General features: G+C 44.8%; 1 protein-coding gene across 5 annotated transcripts in view; it reads left to right on the top strand.

Annotated features, from left to right (window-relative positions):
- Positions 1–21,780, top strand: part of Pbx1 (PBX homeobox 1) — a 314,150-nt gene that overhangs the window by 270,497 nt on the left and 21,873 nt on the right. For 3 of the 5 annotated variants that reach the window (XM_075988520.1, XM_075988523.1, XM_075988522.1), the window contains one exon: positions 7,995–8,559. The exons of the other annotated variants lie outside the window; for them this stretch is intronic. In XM_075988520.1, coding sequence (XP_075844635.1) covers positions 7,995–8,087 — 93 coding nt within the window. In that variant the 3' untranslated portion in view covers positions 8,088–8,559. Of the gene's footprint in view, positions 1–7,994; positions 8,560–21,780 lie in introns of those variants that run through there. 5 annotated transcript variants of the gene reach the window in all.

The following is a 21,780-nucleotide window of genomic DNA, read 5'->3' as shown; positions in this document are numbered from 1 at the left end:
CTTGGAGTGAGACCCGATTCTAAGATCAAGTTAGCATCTTAATCTTTAAGGAACTTCGGACACTAAACAGAACTGATTTGGTGAAGAGGAGATCTTCTCATCCACACAGGAATTCCTGTACAAGGGTTCTCACATGCAAGGCTGGTTAAGCTAGTCAACAGAACTGATGCTGAGCCACTTAAGGTTCCAGGAAATTTCCAAAAGAGTCTGCCTAATCTAGCAGATAAAAATATTATCAAACAACAACAATAATAAAACTGAATTTTTTATCTTAAATCCATATTTGGCATCTGTAGGGGTATTCTATGTTAGATATGCCCCTTCATTGCTATATCCTAAGTAGAAGCTGGTTTGGGGTTTCATCCCTGGAAAGAGAAAAGATAGGGGGTGGGGGCATTTAAGAGCGATGTCTGCACATTTTAGAGCTTTCGCCATCTCAAAGTGGTGACCCTGAAGCTTTCTGGATTCTAGGTAGGAAGAGCACCTTACCCTTCTCCATAGTCTTTCTGCAGACTGCCACTTCCTGAGATGGTGTGTGAGGCCGTGGTGCAATATCCTTTTCAACTGTTCTCCCTAAAAACAAAGTAACATCATGGAAATGTTAATCACAGAGAACTGTTTGCAATAAGCTGTCTCCCTGGTGGCAATTTAGTAAGGAAAGGAAAGGTTACCGCCTGCATATAGATTTACCCAGACACTAGACCCATTTCTGCTTGGTATTTTGAATTTTTTTTAAAAGTACATTATTGCTTTTATATAGTCAGACTGAATCATGGAGCTCAGAGACCTGATACTCCGTGTCTCCCCTTGATGGAGAATGGATGCTATGGTATCCCAACATGCTTGTTTATGTCTTCCTGTGTTCCCTTCAAGAGATGTCTATCACAATTTGTGATGTGCCCGACACTGTGATAGGCTCTCTGAAGGCAGAGACATATTTCATGGACTTGCTCCTGTGCTTTGATAAATGGCGGCGGGGGGTGGGGGGTCTTGTGAAGGAACACATGCTGTGTGGTGGAATAGGTGGTGTGATCAGGTGTTTCCTGAGCCTTGAGGAGCCTGGTGGAGAAATGGACACTGCAAAGGAATGGAGTTGCAAGGATAATTAAATTCGGTCTTGCATGGAGCTCCTACCTAAATGAGCATCACTGGGTGCTTGAGAGCACTGTATTCAAGGAGAAGGAAATGGGACTGCTCTGTTACAGGAATTCCTAAGGAGCCAGAGATGGTTGAAGTCGTAAATGAAAGGGTTGACTTGGGAATAAACACAATCAAAAATGCTGTAGACTTGATGAGAACATTGAACCTCATCTCGAAGCCAATGGAGTCGGTACAGGTTTACCCTGGGTGGTGATATGATCAAAATTACATTTTTGAGAGATCCCTTTGGGGCAACTAGAGATGAGACTGGAGGAGTGCCAGGCTGGGCCCAGATCTGTTTCCCATTGTAAATTTTCCTGGGAAATTTTAAACTGGAGGATGACCCCTAGGGGACTTTCCAGTCACATTTGTACATTCCAAAGCCTCTCTTGGTGAGCACTCACAGGGTTATCTTGGGAAAGCACATTAGGAAAATATTGTTCTTCTAGCGTGATAGGAAAATAATAAATGAGGTCATGCGTAGAGACACACCTATAATCCCAATGCTTGGGAACCAGAGATAGGAGGGGCACAAGTCTGAAGCTAACCTGGGCTACATAATGGAACTCTATACACATTTGAGAGAAGAAAAGAGGAGGAGGAAGAAGCAGAAGAGGTAAATAAGGAAGGGAGAGAAAAAAAAGAAGAGAGATTAAGATTACAGATCTTGGCGTAGCTTCTATGTGAACTGATGTCTGGCATATGTGGGAGCTGTGTGTGAGCATGCGTACATGCGTGTGTGTACCCCACATGCAGCCAGAGGAGGAAAAATGATGCTTCCATCTTCTTCTTTTGCTTCCTCGTTGGCTCACCAGCCTGGGTGATTGAGGGCCTGGAGCACGTACACCTCTTCGTCCATGCTGAAGGCATCTCTGGTAATGGCATCTGGCCCGTATGCAGATGTAGCTTAACTTGGTGCTGACATCAGCCAGTTTGTGGCACCTCAGCGTATTTCTGGGTTGCAAATGAGAGTTTCTTAGTGCCAGGCTCGCTTGGGCTGTCACATCAGGTGATGAATTCTCTGCATCAACGGCGTGCTGCTAAGGTAAGTGCAGAGGAAGAGCGGGGAGGAGAGGAGATGGGACAGGCGCTGCTTAGCCGAGCAGCCTTTGCTTTCAACTAAAGGTGCTGCAGAAACCTACAAAGCCAAGGAGAGACCACTGGCTGCTGGGCCCTGTTCTGGTTCAAAGAAAGAAGCAGAGAAGAAAGAAATAAAGACTTTGATTGCAATTGCCCTGGACTTGACTTGGGAGCTCATCCCTCTCTCTTTCTCTCTCTTCAGATAGTCATGCTTGGTCTATAAGTATGCTTCTAGCAAAATCTGTTGTGTGTCAGATTCTGAGCCAGGTTCATCAGATTGGGCCATATAGTAGATTCACTCTGTTTCAAGCACTTTGGTTGGGTAATAGCTTTCATTTGCGTTTTGAAGATCTATAATTTTTCTCACTTTGAGAAACTGCTACATTTAGTTCCAGTATTATACCTTATATTTCCCCCTCTGTAAGGTTCTAGGTGGAACCTTTTCTGTGACCTTTAGGCGTCCTCAGGTGACATTAAAAGTGAGGTTGGGTCTTGCTTCTCCACCACGTGGAGATGATTCAGGAGGAACGTTTTCAGAACCGAAAAGGACTAAATCCTCACGGGTGCTTTCTGAGGTTAACCCTGGGTGGTGTCCATTATGAAGGATGGTGTGCGACAGACAGTGAAGGGAGAAACTCGGGAGCAGAGAAAACACAGAGTCTTGGTTCCTGCCTCCCTCGTGCCGCTGCTAATGAGAGCATCCTTTCCTCTCACTACGCCCAGATAATAAACACACAAAGGCAGAGCTTTCTGCTTAATATTCACCCGCAGTCAGGGAAGAGGGAGAGAATTGCTCCCGAGGGTTAACATGGCAGTAAGCGAGGTCAGCTGTTTCCCAAGATGGCACAGCCTCCGAAGGTCTTACGTTAAAGCTGGAATGATACCTCGGAAGCAGCCTCAGTGATTTACGGGAAAGACGGTGCAGTCGGGTTTGCCTGCCGCTTCTGAGCTAGCTGTTTCCAGCGGCTACAGCAGCAGGCAGTACTCTACTATGCTGTACAAAGCACTTACAGAGGAGGGAATTCTCCTGGGTCTCGCCACACCAAGGTACCACGGCACCGCAGCCTATCTGATTTGAACCTCCCATGCTACCGTCTCCTAAATTTGGCAGGAAATAGGGGATCATAGTTGGTATATTCTTGGGAAAGGTGACCGGCTACACAGTTTTGTTTCAGGTCACAAGGTTTTCCTGGAATATGGGCGTGGGATTAATATGGAATGGTGATTGCCAAATCTCAGAAGCACATGTCTATGTGTATGTCCATTCTTGGGCTTCTAGATGGAAAAGGGAGTTGTGTTTTGTTTTGTTTTGTTTTTATAAAACTAGAAGGTTTATTGTATTATTTATTTGGAGTATAGATTTCATATATTTTCCTTCCCTGGTCCAACAGGCATATTTAAAATATTCGTTTTGATGTTTAGTTGAACTAATCCTTGTTCATCATCTTTGAGTTTCCCGTACTGCCCCACCCCCTACATCTAGTACTGGCCTGAGAAAGTAGAATTTTTAAGAAAAGCATCTCGTTTCTTTGAAATGCTCCAACCAAGAGATAATTCAAAGAGACATCTCTCAGTATTTCTGAGCAATACAGAATTCCAGCCCTTCCTTTCAAATCACAGTACGGTTAATATTCTCTCTTGAATACTTCAGCAGGGGCCCCACTTCGACTGCTTTAATGGAGCTGTAGCACGGTTAAGTGAGATGGTGATGGACATCTCACACAGCCCTGTGGCTCGTGCCATGATGCAGTGCTAATTGCTTTCCTGGGATTTCCTTCTCATGCCAATACAATCTTAAGGTTTTTTTTTCTTTTTTCCTAGCATTGTACTCTGTCTGGTGGTGTTGTACTTAAATATCTTTTATCACTTTCACCGAAGATCCCATACTATTCAGCCAGCACACATATAAAGGCCTGCCTACTCCCCTTCTTCCCCATGCATGCCACAACACATTTCCTTGCCTGTCTCCCTGCCTCTGTGCCTACCTGCCTGTCAGTCTACCTGTCTGTCTGTCTGTCTGTCTATATCTATCTATCTATCAAAATATCAAGTAAGCATACACATATGAAATTATTAAGCTAGACAGATATCAAAGTGCTGACAGTAATTATCTCTGAGTAGTAGATTATGGGTATTAAATACTGTGCCTTTTAAGCTTGTCTTTTCTAAATATTATTGATAAGCAGACCCTATTTTTTTAAGGAAAAAAAAGATGAATAGCATTAAAATATTTTCTTGTAGAAAAGGAAGTATAGTCACTATTCTCAGCCAGCCACAAATGACACCAGAATTTATATGCCCTTAGTTGGGTGGAAAAGCAGAGGCACTGTCTCCCCATGACAACCTGTGCTAGGAATCTGAATCTATTCTGTTTCCAATATGGATTTTACTGTCAAGTCTTTGCCCCTGGAACATGAAAAGACCTCATGTTATGACAGGATTCTTATACCTTCACTGTTCTCAGTGGACTGTCCCAAACACACACACACACACACGTGAGAGAGGTCCTCCCGCAGTGAGAGCAACCATTGATAGATTAGGAGGTTAGAGGTTTGAGCTCAGAGCAGTCTTTCATGGGCCTGAGGTTGGGGAGGCGTGTTCTTCTTGTTACTGCCTGGGATAAACCACTTGCTATCCACATCTTTCCCTTGTTAAGGGTTTGATAAAACCTATCCTCTGCTGAAATGACTGGTAGAAGCTGTTTTGAATGAAATATCTGGCTTTTCTGGGAAAGTGGGGGAGCGTCATTGTGTGAGCCAATGGCAAAGGAAGCCAAGCTGAGGAAAGAGGGCAGAGAAGACGCTGACTTCAAGTTAAGAAATCTGCGTTCCATCTCAGTCAGGAACCAGGAAGCCTTTTTCTCACATCTTAGCCACTTTGTGAAAGAGATCAAACCAGACACCTGTTCATAAAGAGCTCGCAGACATTCAGCCTTCTTCTTACTATGGAGCTGCTAGCATTATAGCGGTGCCCCCTCCCGGATGTGAATGATAATGTTTGCCCATCGACTCCAGAGTTTTCAAAGAATAAAGCAAAAGGACAGATGATAGAGACTTTTTACCAGGGGAAGACGTGGTCTATTTGACCTTATTATCCACGGTTGAGGTAAATTGCTTCCAAGAATACAGTGTTTGGGGCAGGAGACACATTTTAGTGCAACGACCTCAAATAGATATCAGTCACGTATCCTGAATTAACTGTCATAGAAAAAGTCAGTCTTGAACTTTCTTGTTTCTGTTCTATTTTGTGAAAGGACTGTCCACTCCACAAACCCTTCAGAACAGTTCCTTAAGAAGGAGCCAAGTGCCTGGTACAAATGGCCACCAAAGGCCCCCTTGGGCTTACAGTTCCTCATTTTTGCTGTCACTCTGGTGCTTCCCACAATGGTGGCCATGATGAATGGCTCGAATAGCCTTCTCAAGGGTCACCTCAGAGTTTGTCTCCTCTGCAGAGTATATCCATTCCCAATGTTCCAACAAGACACAGTATTGCCCTCATGGAAGCACTCACCTTCTTCTCTTTCTTGTTCCTTCTTTTTTAAATTAAAAAAAATGAGCAATATATTCTGATCATGTTTTCCCACTCCTTGGCCACTTCCCACCTACCCAACTCTCTCTCTCTCTCTCTCTCTCTCTCTCTCTCTCTCTCTCTCTCTCTCTCTCTCTCACACACACACACACACACACACACACACACACACACACACACACACAAATACACACAAATTAGACACCAAAATGCAAGAAAAGAACATTAACAACTAAAAACCCAAACAGAGATATATAAGACAAAAATTCTCCAAAAATACCATTGAGTTATTCTTGTGTGGACCTTCTACTGTTGGGCTTAGGGAGTCTACCCTTAAGTGTGATTAATATGCCCAGTGAGACTCCATTGCAGAAGACTAATTTTTCATTTGCAAGTAGGTATCAATTGCAGATAACTTCTTGGTTAGGGGTGGGGAGTCATATCTATTTCATCCTGGCAGTGCAGGAACCCCATCTGACTTGAACCTGTCCAGGCCCTGTGGGTATTGCCACCTGCTTTCACATGTACAGCGGTCCTGCTGTGTCTGGAGGACACTGCTCCCCTGGTGATCCACCACATCTGGCGTTTACAATCTGTCCGCCTCATCTTTCACACAGGCTGTGAGCCTTGGCATGGAGGAGTAGATGAAGACATCCCATTTCAGACTGAATGTTCCAAAATCTCTCACTCTCTGTACACTGTCCAAGTTTGGGGTCTATGCATTAGTTTCCATCTACTGCAAGAAGAAGCTTCTCTGATAACGAATGAGCTAGGCCCTGATGTATGGGTATAGGAAAATGTCATAAGAAATCATTCTGTTGCTATGTTTCTTTAGCAAAAGTATTTAGTATTTGGTTTCTCCCTGTCCTGTCTAGTCTCAGGTTCTTGGCTACCCCAGCAGGGTCAATCATGTCTTCCATCTCATGGAGTAGGCCTTAAATCCCATCAGAGTGATTGGTTACTCTCACATTGGTGTTGCTATTGCACCAGCGTATCTTACAGGCAGGTCACTAATGTAGATCACAGGTTAGCTGGATGGATGATTACCTTTCTCTTCTGGTAACATGCAGAGTACCTTCCTGTTCTGCATATACTAGTCAGTGGGAATGAAGCCTCCAGTTAGACACCAACTCAATGTCTCGGTGTCTGAGGAGATAGATGAGCATCGTCTTCATCTACAGGACCTTATCATCAGTTTGTGGAGAGCAACCAGTATCCTTGGCATCAGCCTGATATGTTTGGGGGATTTCCGTGGGGCCCTTTTGGCCAATGATTTAAGTAGATGTAATCTGTTCCTGGCACTGGAGGTTTCCCTTGGTGGTATAAGATGTCTAGTTGGGGCCTTGTCTCCCTCGTTATTTGGTGACTCCATTTATATTTCTTCATGTATGTATATAATTACTCCATTTATATTTCTTTCATAAACTATATAATTTAGGAAGCTTCTTTAGTTTCAAGTTTTCATATGGTCCCTCAAATGGCCCTTAATATTATTTGTCCCTCCCCATATTCCCTCCCTTGCTCCTCTCCTCCATCCCGCTTCCAGTTTAATCCTCCCGCTCCAGTCTTCCCCTTCTCTCTTCATAACAATATATCCTGCTAAGTACATTAGTTCCCAATGCTCCAGCAAAACATTGCCCTCATGGAAATCCTCACCTTCTTAACAACAGGCTCCACTGTTGATTAGGCTCCGTCTTGAATTATAGGTCATCCACCGTCTTGTCTCAGCTCCTTTCTTGAGTACACGAACTATACCCACTCATCACCATGCACCAAAGAGATTCTAGACTCTGGCATCAGGACACACAGAGCCAATAAGAACTTAAGCATCTAGGCCATCCTTCTTATTCCTCAGAGGGGAACCAAAGCCAGCCATGTTTAGGAGCTTTACTCTCATCAGTGGCTCGTTGTTGCCAAGATGAGAACCAAAACAGAACCCTCCGGTCTCATGACTAAAAGACAGTTGTTTCTCCATAGATAGCTGGAACCGAACTGCAGACTCTTGGAGAACTACAAACACATCACACAAGTGGGAGGTGTCAGCACCGGATTCAAAGGCTCACTGGGAGGAAGAGCTTATCTGAGGGTGGGGGGACTATTATCATCCACAACGCTATGTGCCCATTTTATGGGTGTCCCCATGTGCCAGGTGCCAGTCCCTTCCGCAAGTTGCCTCATTGTCATTGTCTGCTCAAAACGGCCACCTGATCACAGAGGACTGACTTCTCTCCCTTTTTCCCTTCTAGGCTAATGGAGGTTGGCAGGACGCTACTACCCCTTCATCAGTGACCTCCCCTACAGAAGGCCCTGGCAGTGTTCACTCTGACACCTCCAACTGATCTCCCAGCAATCGCATCCCGGCTGACCCTGTGCCGCAGTTGGGGCAGGGGCAGGAGGGAGGGTTTCTCTCCCAACGCTGAAGCGGTCAGACTGGAGGTCGAAGCAATCAGCAAACACAATAAGAGTCTCCTTCTCTTCTCTTCTTTGGGATGCTATTTCAGCCAATCTGGACACTTCTTTATACTCTCTTCCCTTTTTTTTTTCTGGGTAGAAGTCACCTTCCCCTGCCTCCAGCTCTCAGACTGGTCTCTGTCATCTTCCCTGGCCCTGGCCCTGTCCTCTGTTCTAGACTCCCCGGGTTCCTGCCCTCTATTATATCGCTGAAGGATATTTTCAACAATTAGAGGAATTTAAAAAGAAAACAAGCAAATTACAAAGAAAACAATAAACGTATTTGTATGTTTTCATGCTGGTGGTTTGAGGAGCCAAATTTACCTCACTCGGAGCCCTCACCCCTATGTTGACAGGCAATCCTTCTGTCTCTCTTGTTATTCTCACTACCTCTTAGCAGGAATACACCACACTGCCCTACTCATTCCAGGCCACTCTGTCTCCATTTGCCCCTTCTTTCTGGGAACAATCCCAGTTCCTTTCTCTTCTTTCTGGCCCCAGGTATTTGCTGGGGACTGCCATAGCTGGCCTTCTAAGGTGCCACATGTCACAGTGTAGCTCTATCAGATCGAATCCCAGGCAGGAAGCCGGGGGCGGGGGGACACACAGGATTCCTACCAGCTTTCCCATCTTCTTAGGAACAGTTCTTGGTCTCAGAGGCACAGTCCGTAGAAACCATTCAACACTTGGGCAGCAATGTTCCGAACCTCACACAAGCCGGATCTGAGAAAGCTATCCCGATGGCTGCATCCGTAAAGAGTGAAGGCATCTCATCCTGAAAGGCTTCACTGTCCCTTCCTAGGCACGTGCACACATATGTCACATACGTAACACACAGGTGGACCCACACACAACCTGACACCTTTGCTTGGCAGGATGCTACTCCCTTTTATCAGTGACCTCCTCTCCAGAAGGCCCTGGCAGTGTTCACGCACATGCCTCCAACTGATCTCCTGGCAATCTCATCCTGTGCAAATGTATACATTAGCAATCATATTACTTTACCGGTGAGCCTGAGAGAGAAGCATAATGTGCCCGGGGCTTCTAGGACCCGCCCGTATGCACTTACCACAGCGGAATGCACAGGCGTTTATTGGCGTGCAGGTCAGGGTTCAAGTGTAAACAGTTTTCATTCCCACCACCTCTGGAGCTCTCAGGGAGCCAGACACAGGACTCACCATGTCTATGATGGATTTGGCTGCTTTGTCTGTGTTTTTATGACATTATCTTTTCAAAACATTATAGTACAGTGTGGTCTTGTTCTTGGCTTCTTCCTCTGAAGGAGAGAGTGGTATAGTATGTGGTTCAGGTGAACTTTTTACTGATTAATTTGAAGACATAACAATCATAGAGTAGGAGTGATGGTTTTTTTGTTGTTGTTGCTGCTGCTGCTGTTGAAATAATCACAGTAATCTGAATACCACGGGATTGAAAGAGAATAACATTTTCTAGAAAGGTAGTCTTGCTTTTGACTTGAGCTTAAATTCCCCAGTCAGCTCCTCCAGCCTTAAAGATGGTAACTTTGCCAGTAGATTAAGTGGCACATGGTCAGATAATTTTGGGGCCTCATGCTCATCATCTGTAAAATGGGAACTGTTATGCTTGGCTTACCAAGGGGCTTTTAAAAGGCCCAGGAGACTGATTTTGTTTATATTTAATCTCTAGGTCTGATGGTCAAGGAGAGCAAGGCCCCTGTGATGAACTGTGTCAGGCTAGGGCAGAACAAGACACGGTTTTCTTGTTCTAATTTCTGCTCGTGGTCTTGTTATCTTCAGCATAACGACAAAGCGCGTTGCTTTAGAGACTTTCTGCTCTGATTTGGTTTGGGTCTATTAGTCTTCTTAGGATAGAGAAGAGATTCGAACCTAGACAGGTAGAACTTTATTTTATTAGCTCTTGGTTGAATCTAATATGTGGCCTTCCCAGTGCCTGTCCCTGTCACAGCCACTCTGCTTCAGAGACTTCTGGGAAGAAGTACAAGAACTTGAAGGCTACGAAACCAGCCCACAAAGTCACACGCATGCCACATGGCATTGCGCTGACTGGTAGGAAGCTTGCTTCGTTTGTGTTTAGAGGAGTAGGGCCTGCGTAAAGGGAAACCTGAGGGGATGGATATTTGAAGATGATGCAGAAAGTAATTATTTGGCAAATGAAAACCTGTCTAGCCAACCCAGGTCACTAGAAAGACTGTCAACTAACCCATGCCATGCTCAGAAAAGGGTGCCTAGGAGGGACGTCATCCCCAGTCTATACAGTGATGAGAACCAGTGGCCTTTGTCTTTGAGGCAGGAATATATTGAAACTACTCATACAAACATGGCTGGAGCTCATCATTTAACATGGAGCAAAGTGAGAAGAATGACTCCAGATCTGGCCTGAACACATGAAAGGGATGAGTGGAACATGCCAAAGCAGGGCTGCCTTCACACAGACAGCTTCTCTCCAGGCAGTAGCAGCCCCACCCAGCAGCACTTCACCAGGCCTTCTCCAAGCCCAACACTTAGCCCGTAGCCTGTTCTCCATGCCTACTGTCACCTCCAACATCCAGGTCTCTGTTGTCAAGCAAGGCTAGAGAAAGCTGGCAGCCTCAGGATAGGAGTGGAAAGCGTGTGCCTCTAGACACCCAACTGGACCCCTAAATTCCGTGCCCCAGGATGCCTTCACATTCGAAGTACAAATGGGGGTGCCCCATTTCCCCCAGCAGCAGTTTTCTCCCGAGACTGGCGGTGGCCTTGGTTGTGTCACCGTTGTTATATTTGATTGCCTCTTTCTCCTCTTCCCACTGGAGCAGAACAGACTCCTTGGCAGCAGTTCAGCCTCCTGGCACCTTCCTTCCACTTCTTTCCCTATGGTAGTGGTACTGTATTATTATTATTGTTATTATTATTAATTTTTGGTTGCCTTTTCTCACACCTACCTTCACCTCTTTCCTTCTCTTTATTTTTCTGCCCAGAAAAACCTGACTTCGATACCAAAAAAAGATAAAACTACAGAAACTCAAATTTAAAAAAAAAAACTTAAGAAAAAAAAGTAAAAAAAAAACTCAACAATTCTTTCAGCTTTATTAACATTTTCCATCGTTTCTTGCGACTTGTGTCTTGTTCTTTGTAGTATTGATGACGAACATTTGATAATGAATGTTCTTGTATATTCAGATAAAGAAAAAAAAACCAAAAATGCGGTCTGGATTTAATAGTGTTTATAATAAAAAATTTTAAAAATGACCCTCATAGCACGCAAAACAGGAAGGGGAAGTTCCCCTTCTTTCTGTGACAATACACATCATTCCTGCATTAGTTTTTAACACCAAACTACCTATGTTCCTCATTTCCCCCCATTTTTCTTTTTATTTTCTTGCATTTGTGAATTAGTTCAAGAATGCTAGAAAAGTGTCAAGTTGTGTACATCCATTTCTTCTTTCACAATGTTTAAAAGTGACCGTAATTCATTTTGTAAACTAAAAAAAAAAAAGAAAAAAAGAAAAAAAATAAGGTTGGAATAGTGACATAATAGGTATAACCTAACTCATTATGTTTATTAATTTTGAGACCCAGAAATAAATTCTTTTTCCTTTCTTTATTCCTGCTCTTAAAAATACAAAAAAAATAGTTTTGTTTCTTGTTATTTTGGTTTTGTTTATTTCAGGGGGGGTACTTTTCTTTCACTGTTCGGGTTGTGGGTCTTTGCTGGTTTTATTCCTTAAGTATGTACACAAGGTGATGTGACGAGGGGCCGCTGCAGGGGAGGCTGCTTCGTGCTCTGCTTTGCTTCAGCCCATGTCAGAAACAGTGGTAGATCCCAGGGCCACACGCCCTTGCTTTCTTGCATGTCCAGGATGTGTGGCGCCTCTGTAGTCCCCAAGATAATGAGACAGAGACGTGCTTCTCTCAAAACTCACAGAGTCTGTCCAGGGAAATTCTTAAGCCAGAAGGAAAGACGGTTTGCCTTCGTTGATTCTGAGTGTCTTTCTTTCCCCTGAATGGCTTTCTTTCTCCTTGATTAACGTCAATCGTCCAGGGGAATGCTTCCTACAAGACAGGATTTTTCTCCTGGCAGAACTTCACCAGAGGCACTGCCATGGTGGGTACCATTACCAAGTAGTGTAGAGCCAGGAAGCAGACCCCAGGCTCAGGATCCACATTCGCCAATTCTGGGTACAGAGTTGGCGAGTGATAAGTCGGAGTCCAGACTGCAGATTGAATGCTAAAACGCTGGTTTCTGAGTCACTGATGGTGCCCCTGTAACTAACCTCCGATTAGACTGATGTCTGTTTAAACTGCAAAGCAGGCTTCCTCAGAAATTTAGTATTAGTTCTAGGGAAAAAGAAAGCCACGTTGTTGGACAGAAGGTCAGTTTTGGACATCGCTCCTTCAAACATTCAGATGATCAGAAAGCAGATAGAATTCCAGCCAGATACATGAAGAAGAAAAGAACCCCTCCGAGTCGTGGAGCTGTGCTGTAGGCAGCTGTGCTCTTGTTTCTGCCCTGAGAAAGGCAACCTCTTCACATCACCTTTGTGGTTTCCAGGCTAGCTCAAAGCTTTCTGGAAACCCCTATTTTTTTTGTAAACTTTTTCCCCCTCTTGTTAAAATAAATAAAACATTGAATGTTCCCCCTCTTTCTCTCTATGACTTCTTCCCTTTGTGGGTTTCATTTTGAAGTGTTTCCCTTTGGTTGTTGATTTTTATCGCCTACCCCCTCCGCCTCATTATTGAGAGTATAAACCTGCAAAGCTCTGCTCTACTTTGGTTCCAAAAGCTTAAGCTTTTCCGCTTCTGCGAGAGCACAGGCTTCTTTCCCCTTTGATTCCAGCTGAACTTTTGTGTTCTCTAATGATACTAACACGATGTAGGTTTTACAGTCTCCTAATTTGTACTGGTAATGCAGATTCCAAATAAATAGTTTCTTTTGTTGCAAAATATATATACATACACTTGTATTTTGTGTAGATTTCTTCTTCTGTGTTGGCAGCTTCTCTTTCCCACATGGGCCTGGGTTACTGTAGCTTGTGCTCTAAATAGTTGCTCTAGTCTAGACCATCAGCTTTACAAAGTGAGGGAGGGAAAGGAGGGAGAAACGGAGGGAGGGAGCAATGGAGAGAAGGAGGGAGGGAAGAAGCCATAATAAAATCAACTCTACTGAAGGACAGAGTAACTTACCTGTTTTCTAAGTCGTGACTATTTGCCCAATGCGCTATCTTTGCCTTCTCTGGAAGGGTCTGGTCGTAAGGGAAATTGCAATTCTCAAGAGATGCTTCAAGGGAAAGAATCTAGATTATAAGTAATACTTCTGGACCCTCCAAAGTATTCTAGATGTCACTCCAGGAAATCTGCTCACCTGCAACTGGTTATGTCTCCGGTCCCATTTGAAGCATTCAGCCTGATAGTTTGTATCCACTGGGACCCTGGCTAGGTTACCATGTGCCAGTCAGTATTGGACGTGTTTTAGCATCCACACTGTAAGTCCATGCTTCTGCCTCCAACATGATGTTTCTGTCTTTGGAGTGAGAAAGATCTAATTGCCTGACTTGACTGACAGTTCGTCCCTCCGAAAGCACCCTGCTGAACAAACATTACATTCCCATTTCCATGCTCCAAGGCCTCTATTTTCAAGGTCCCCAAGGAGAACAGGTGAAAGCTGAGGTAGCAACCATATACCCACCCCCATCCCAATCATGATTCCAATTAACAAAGACTAGACCAGGAGAGAAGCAGTTGGAATTGAATTTTCTTTTTTTTTTTCCAATTGAACAAGCTGAGTGTCAATGACCTTGAAAGAATAAAGCTAGCCATTAGTGATTTTGGAAACTTTACCAGAAGCCACACCAAGCTTCAGGTACTTCCTTCAAATTTCAGCATAGAAACCCATTGACAGGTGAAAGGCACAAATGGATTAAGTGATTCTCCAATTATTTGGAAATGTGTGGGCCTTATCTACCAACATGGCACATTCATTGGAATTCACTGGAGTCATGCAAAACTACTGGAAAGACTAAACCAGAAGTGTGTAATGCCTTACATACAAATCAAATAGCTTTCCTGCTATTTAATAATTTGAAGACGTGTTCTGGTCAAAGGGCCTCCTCCCAATATGGTGACCAGCTTCTTTGTGGCTCATCAACTACATGTGTGTCATCTTCCACACTTAGCCAGCCGGTGGAAGGGACATGAAGAAGGCTTACCCACTTCTTGAAAACCTTGACCGAGAGTTGTATTTGTATTTCCAAATGTCAGGCCTAAGGATAATAGTGGGAGCCTGGAAAACTATTCCCTAGCTAGGCAGCCACTTCCGGGCAGTAATTCTACGTGATAACTTTCTGAATGACTGGCCAGGTGACCGAGAGTGGAAACAAAAGACAAGCTCGCGTGTTGGTGTCACTGAGTGGACACACTCCAAGTGAAAGTACTGTTAGCTGCCGTTCTGGACGTGGCTACATTACGCCTCAGTGGGAAAGGGTTGAGAAAGGGGCAGCTCATATGGAGAGATATCCAACCCAGTATTGCCTTCTCAAGGGAGAAGAAATAGAAGTACCCTTTTTATGGAAATGTGTGAATGGAAAGGAGGAAGATAAACTGTTCTTTAATATCTTCTCATTTGTTTCTAAACTTGGTCCTTACCACATAATTTGTGATCAGTAGGAAGAGGGAGCTACTGAGAGCAACAGCAGCCTTGTCCCACCTTCACAAAGCCACACTTTTGTGTTCATATCGATGCCTCAAAGAATCCACGGCTGGTGGTCAGCAGTCAACTTAAAAGAATGTAGTCTAGGCCCTAATTAATTCATGCTGTAACAAAGCATCTTCCATACTATAATTTATAAACAATGAAATCAAATAGAATTAACAATGAAATCATATTGCTCATTGTTCTGAAAGAGCAAGGAGGTGGGAGCTTGGAAGTCTCATGTGGTTTGCTTATGGACAGTGCCTGTCTTGGATTCCCCGGGTCTCTTCTATAAAAACAACAATATCATTTTAAATTTTCTTCCCTCTTGATTGAACCTCTCCTCAAAGCCCTCACCTCGTAAGGAAGCCTGGAGTCCAACATAGCATCCAGGGTGGGCATCACTTAGACCATAACCAATCTAAATTGTGAGATCAAATCTGCTCGCTCACAATCCATACATTCCTACATAGCCTTGAAAATTTCTACCAATTTCCACTTTGGAAAATCAAATGCAGAAAATATCGTATTATATCTGTTTGGTGGCGAAGGTATAGCCTGCCTTCCATATTCGAGCCATTTTCTGAGAAATGGCACAAGAACTCCATTCTATGGAGTTGCCCACTGGGTGAACTCAAGAAGTTTGTGCCTGTGTTTCTCCTATGAGGAACTATCGGGAAGGGAAGGAGGCTGTGTAGCAAGAGCTTCTCTGTTATTCCTGCAAAGAAACTAAAGTGTGACCATCAAGATGAAAATGCATCCAAACTGCCTAGGCTCCCACAAAGCCAGTTAGGATGCATTTTCATCTTGATGGTCACACCTTAGACCTGGATGGAGGTGGGGGTTCCTTGGACTTCCCACAGGGCAGGGAACCCTGATTGCTCTGCAGGCTGAGAAGGGGGGGGGGACTTAATTGGGGGAGGGGGAGGGAAATGGGAGGCGGTGGCGGGGAAGAGACAGAAATCTTTAATAAATAAATAAATTTTAAAAAAAAGAAAAAATGCAGCAGGGACCGCTGTGCCTAGCCGGTGGTAGTGGGTGGCTTCCCACCTCAGATAGACTTCCTGACTCCAGCATTGGGTGGGAGGAGGATGAAGGAAGAGAAGTCAGAAAACCCTGGGACAGCAGTACCACTGCCCAGGGCCACATGCTTTGGAGAACCATCGTCTTTGTCTTCCTGGGACCCAGGCAAGGCGTAATTCCGATGGCTTTGGGTAGACCAGGTAGCCGAATCGTTAATGTTTTGGGTTTTACTGTGCCCTAAGCCAAAGTCACTCCCCCACCCCTCACTATCCAGCCAAATTTCTGATCTAACTCAGCAGTTATCAACATGCGTTCCTTCATAACATAAAAGGCCCCAAGCGCTGGTATGTATTCAGATATGAATCTTTCATTAATAAGTACCCAGAGAGAAATTAAAGTTCAAAATAAAATCTTCCTCCTCTTATAAATTAAAATCCGAAAGGATGTTAATCTACAGCTCATCGTCTCTGCCTTCCTGCTGTGCTCATTATGTCTAAGCGCACTCACAGCCTCCACTGCCACAAGTGGGGTCTAGAGCCTTCACCTTAATGAGGCAGTAGGGGCCTCACCTGCTGGAATGAGACAGCTGTCCTGGTCCCTCCAAAGCTCAGTTCATCTAACATCGAGTCTCTCTAGTATTCCACTTTTTTTTCCTAGAGAACAACTTGCAAAACATATGAACATATGAGCTGTATCCTTTGACCAGCTTTATCTGCAATACCGAGAAAACACCAGTAGCAAAACAAAGTAGGCAGGACCCAGTGTCGTGTGATGGCTGGTGATGAATGACATTAGCAGAGCTTTGACAATTTGGTGAGAAATCAAGGGAACTAGAGAGTACACAGAAAAGGTAAGAGTTAAAATATTTAATCTTGCAGTAGCAGTTGCTGGGTAACGACTGTCATGTTGAGAAAAAGCCACCAATAAGAGGTTAATCTCACTCTGCTTCCTATGTCCTCAGGGAAACAACCCAACCTATGCATGTTGCCTCCTCTCTCCAAGAATGACCTTTGAAATATTCATGGCTTTGTGCAAGTTTCAGAAATGGAAAAGTGGGTCCGCTCTAGTCCACAGGCTGACTTGAGGCTCCCTTCCTTCCCAGACATTCATATACATATATAAAATTTCATCCCATTTCTATCTCCCGTTAAGCGCTGCACGCACACCCAATCTCAGGTCCTTATACCACTGTGATTTCTGCTTCTTCCTTGGCTGCGAGGTCCAGCCTATGACCCTTCTGCTATTCCCCCCGTCTCAGGCACAATCAGCTGCCAGTTGCTGAGCCCAAGCTCTGCAGACACTGCAGGACCCCACCTTCCTTCAGCTCTGTGGGCCTAAGCTTGAGTGACAGGGGCTGCCCCGTGTTCACAGAAACTGTTCTGACCTTTGCTCCTAATGATTCCTCCCTTGTCTTCCCCAACTCCTTTGAATCAAGCTGGAGATGTTTAAAATACTCTGGCTCCCTTCTTTCTCATTTCCTTCTCTTCTGTCTCTTGTGTAGAGGTCGTTCTCTTTGCTCTTGGACAGCCATATTTTCCTAAACTTTATTTTAAATCTCCCCGCCCAAATTCTGTCTCTGTCCCAAGTTTCCATTGTATCAAACGAGTCTTGCACAGCTCTGATTCCTCATACTCCACAATGCTGTCAGTAACGCCCCCAGACTCAGCCACTTGTACCCCAGCAGGCCTCTCCGACGTCACTTCTTCTCCATCAGGATCCCTCCAAAGGACCCATCTTCGGTTTCCACCTTTAGAACACATGGCTCATCCATTTCCCTTCACACAGAGACAGTGATAATAGAGTTCACTAGTAACCTTAAGTGTTTGACTCTGCTTTTCCTCGGTTACCCCTCTCCAGCGTGCCCACATTTTCTGGTAGCACCCAGGGCTCCTTCCCAAGTCTCTCATGCGAACATCTTTTACTCTACTCCCCATCAACTCCCTATCTGTTGCTGTGGTGCATTCTGGATTCCTTCCTGTGCAGTTTCCATGGTGTTTGCTCACTGAGCGCCTAACATCCGCATCAGGCTGACCCCAGTGTCCACTACTGTTACCTGGCTCCTTCCCGACATGGCTTCTGAACCCAAATGAGAGCTTTTCCATGCCAACCATTTCTCCAGCATCATGAAGCCATCTTAAAACCCATGCCAAAATTGACAGTAGTTATTCTGACTAGGGTTAGGTCTCAATGAAGCTCAGTATCACAGACCACCCCTGTATCAGGTTGTATGTGCACCCGTCAAGTCTGATCGGAGCTGTAAGTAGGTTACAATCCCCTTTTTAAGTTGGATAATTTGCTAAAACAACTATAGGACTCAGGTAGCTACTCCATTTCTGCGTCCTCATTTGCTATGAAAGATATAAACGGACAACCAGATAAAGAGGTACATAGGGTAAATGGATGGGCCCTGAGAGCAGAAGATTCTGTTCCCAAAGAGTTAGTGTGCACTTCCCCTCTGCATGGATATGTTCACCAGCTCAGTCCCAATTTAGGGCTTTTTGAGGTTTTGTTACATAGGCATGAGGGACTAGATACCAGACCACTGGTGGTTAACGCAAAGGTTGAAGGTACAAAGCTGAAAGTGCCAAGCTTATAGTCAGCCTGGGTCTTTTCTGACCAGCTCTATTCTAAAAGTGCCTAGTAGGCTGTTGATAGTTCCCTCCTTAGAACAAAACACTGTCCTGTCATTCACCACTCAGGCAATCGCTAATGAAATTCAGTTGCCCTAAATGTGGAATACCTCTAACCTGAAGATCCGGAATCCAGTGTACCCCAAGATACGGGAACTGTGAGCACCAACATGATACCACAGTGCAAAACTCTACACCTGGCTAAAAAATATATAGCGCTAAAAATATATATAGAATTATTTATAGCCTAGGAGTATATGGTATATCTAATATGTAAATAAATTATGTGTAGGGTTTGATCTCCTTCCCAATGTATGTCATTATATCTAAATAAAGTATTTCAAAATCTGAAAAACTATAAAGTACAAAAATACAGCTGATCCTGAGTATATCAGACAAGGGATACTCAGCCTGTTTGTGTTTCCCATTTTATCACTAGGGTATATAGCCTTTGATGGATTGTTTAATCTCTCTGTGTCTCCATTGCCTTCGCAATGAGATATCGTTAAAATCGGTAGCTACCTCCTAGGGCTCCTGGAAGGATTAAATGAGTTAATACATGAAAAGCACTCAGAGCAACACCTATCAAACAGTAAAGGTGACAAATGTGTTCCTTATTAGTGTCATTCCTCCAATATATTTCACCGACACATTGTCATCCTTGAACTATTACCAATTAGAATAGCCTCCTCTTTCCAGCTTCCATTGTAAAGAAATATTAGCTATGATTATCGCCTCTCCCTCTTCCCTTCCTCCCCACGTTCCTCCTATTCCTCCTCCCCCTTCCTCCTCTGCCCTCCTCTTTCTCCTTCTGTTTTTTTTTTTCAATTCTTCTAGCCTAACGGCTAACAGATCCCCAACCTGTCATCTCTCTGGAGGCTTGGCACATCTTGCCTCATTTCTCCTTGACTTCCCCACAGCTTCTATTTTGATCACAAAATTACAAATTAAAAAATTATTTATCTCATTTCCTCTTGAAAATCCTGGTGAATTCTTAGGGGCAGGGAAGACCAAGTGTGTATTGAAATGCCCTTGGTCGTGGTCTCTTGTCACGACACTAGAAAAGTAATGAGGATGGGAGCTGTGGTCAGATAATGAATGCTGGTTGGCAGGGAAGACCTGAGCTGAACATTGACTCTTTCTGGGGAGGTGACCCTGTAGGCCGTGGGGCAGTGGGAACAGAGCAGTGATGGTATGATGTGACTCACATTTCAGAGTATGACTTTAGCAACTGCTGTACATAGGCCATAGGCAAGCAAGTTTGTAAATAAAGAGCCACTGAGGAGGTGATGACAGGATTTGGGGTCAAAGATGACGTGGCATGGCCGCAGAAAAATCCCGATACCATAACATGTACATTGCAGGAGCTGGGGAGCTGACCCAGCTGAGCAAGCATGTGATGTATGAACTTGATCTAGGAAGCTGCATTTAAAAAGCCGTGGTGGGGACTAGTCCCCATGCTGGGAAGTGGAGACAGGTGGGTCCCTGGCATTTACTGGACATCCTGCCCAACTGGGTTGATGAGACTCAGGCCAATGAAAGGCTGTTTCAAAAAACACGGTAGACAGTTTCTGAGAAATAACACCCAAGGTTGACCCGTGACTTCACACATATGTGTGCGCGCACACACACACACAGAGCACTTTGGTTTGATGGGGGAAATGTACAGGTTCCTTCAGCCCAGAAGGAGGATCTCCTTGTATGGCCTCCTCCACGGATATCCCTGCTCAACGCAGCAGATGAGCCCCAGGAACCAGAAGCCCCAAAAGTGCTCCGCTGATCCCATTCTTATAACGCTCATGGGTTTCGTTGTAGCTGTTTACTATCTGCCTCCCTTGTGAATCTAGAGTTTCTCGAGCTCATTTTGCTTATCCTCAGCGGAAACGAAAAGGTAGATGAGACTTTATCCCAATTACAGCCTCAAAGGGGATGGGACTGCACGAGGAGCCCCCACACTCACTGCAGTGAGTTCATGGTCGTCAAATGAATAAATAAGGAAAGAAATAGCAGAAGCCAAACCACCATGGGCTGGAGCTGCAGTATTCTTATTGGCAATGCTGGTATGCTATGTGGCTTCACCCAACTCCCTACAAGTCCCCAACACTAGACTCGCCAGCACCATAGCCCATAGATAACACAGTGCTGAGAGGTAAGGGTCATGCCGAAGCATGAGAGGCACAATTGTGGGATATTCCAGGAAGCAGCCAGTCCAGGATTATCCCAGGTTGCTCTAGGCATGTTCTCTTTTCTTCTGCAGTTATAGTTGTTGATGCAAAGCTATCTCCCTGGTGTCTCTGGGTGACATTTGTTACTTAGCTTCCCTGTCCTTAAATAGAACTCCTGTCCTTTTCGCTGGATTGCTCCTCCTTTGCTAATGCTCTGTCTCCCTCCAAGTCCCAGGAAGAGCACTTGACATTTGTTAGTGGCGCAAGAGCATCATTTGCTGCATGTGAATGGAAAACTAAGTTTCCCCAAAGGCTGGAGATGAGCGATGACCTCAGAGCTCCTCACCCTTCTCTTCCTTCCAGCACAGCAGCAAGCCCCAGCCATGCCGGGTCCTAGAGGAGAGCTGCCCCATCCTTGCTACACTCTACCTGGAGACCTGTTTCAGTCATCACCGTGTATATCTCAAAGGTCAAAGGTTATGGGTGACAGAATAGGGTGAGGGGAGCTTTCTAGACCCCTGTGGAGCTGTAACATTTCACCAACCACCAAACTTTTCCTGATGCCTCAGTTGGATGGGCTCAGTGAAGAAGGCTGGGTCTGGGAAGACAGCTCCATTGGTACCGTGCTTGCCATAAGGGCTCCAGGAGTTCTATAAAAAGCAACGGTGGGCACTTGTAATCTCAATACTGGGGAAGTGGAGACAGGCAGATCCCCTGGGATTTACTAGCCATCCAGCCTAATTCCAGGCCAGGGAGGGACCCTGTCTCAAAACACAGATAAAGAACAGCCTGAAGAATGACATGGGACGTTGACCTATGGCCTCCATGCCTGTGCATGCACACCCACACACTCATGTCCACACATGACATACACACACACACACACACACACGTCCACATGTCCACACATAGACACATATGCACACACACACACACTTCCCAGTCCTTCCAACATCTATGTTACATCTACTGGCTATTCATAGGTTGATCTGGTCCTAATAGCACCTATAATAAAGACTACTGAGTTGGTCAGTAGGGTCGGCAATGTCTTCTTAAGTAACTACTTCAGAAGCCCAAGTTATCCAATTAACTGAGTATGT

The sequence above is a fragment of the Microtus pennsylvanicus genome, chromosome 10 (genome assembly GCF_037038515.1).
Source record: "Microtus pennsylvanicus isolate mMicPen1 chromosome 10, mMicPen1.hap1, whole genome shotgun sequence".
Lineage (NCBI taxonomy): Eukaryota > Metazoa > Chordata > Mammalia > Rodentia > Cricetidae > Microtus > Microtus pennsylvanicus.
The sequence above is the reverse complement of the archived record's forward strand: the minus strand, read 5'-3'. Positions and strand labels throughout refer to the sequence as shown.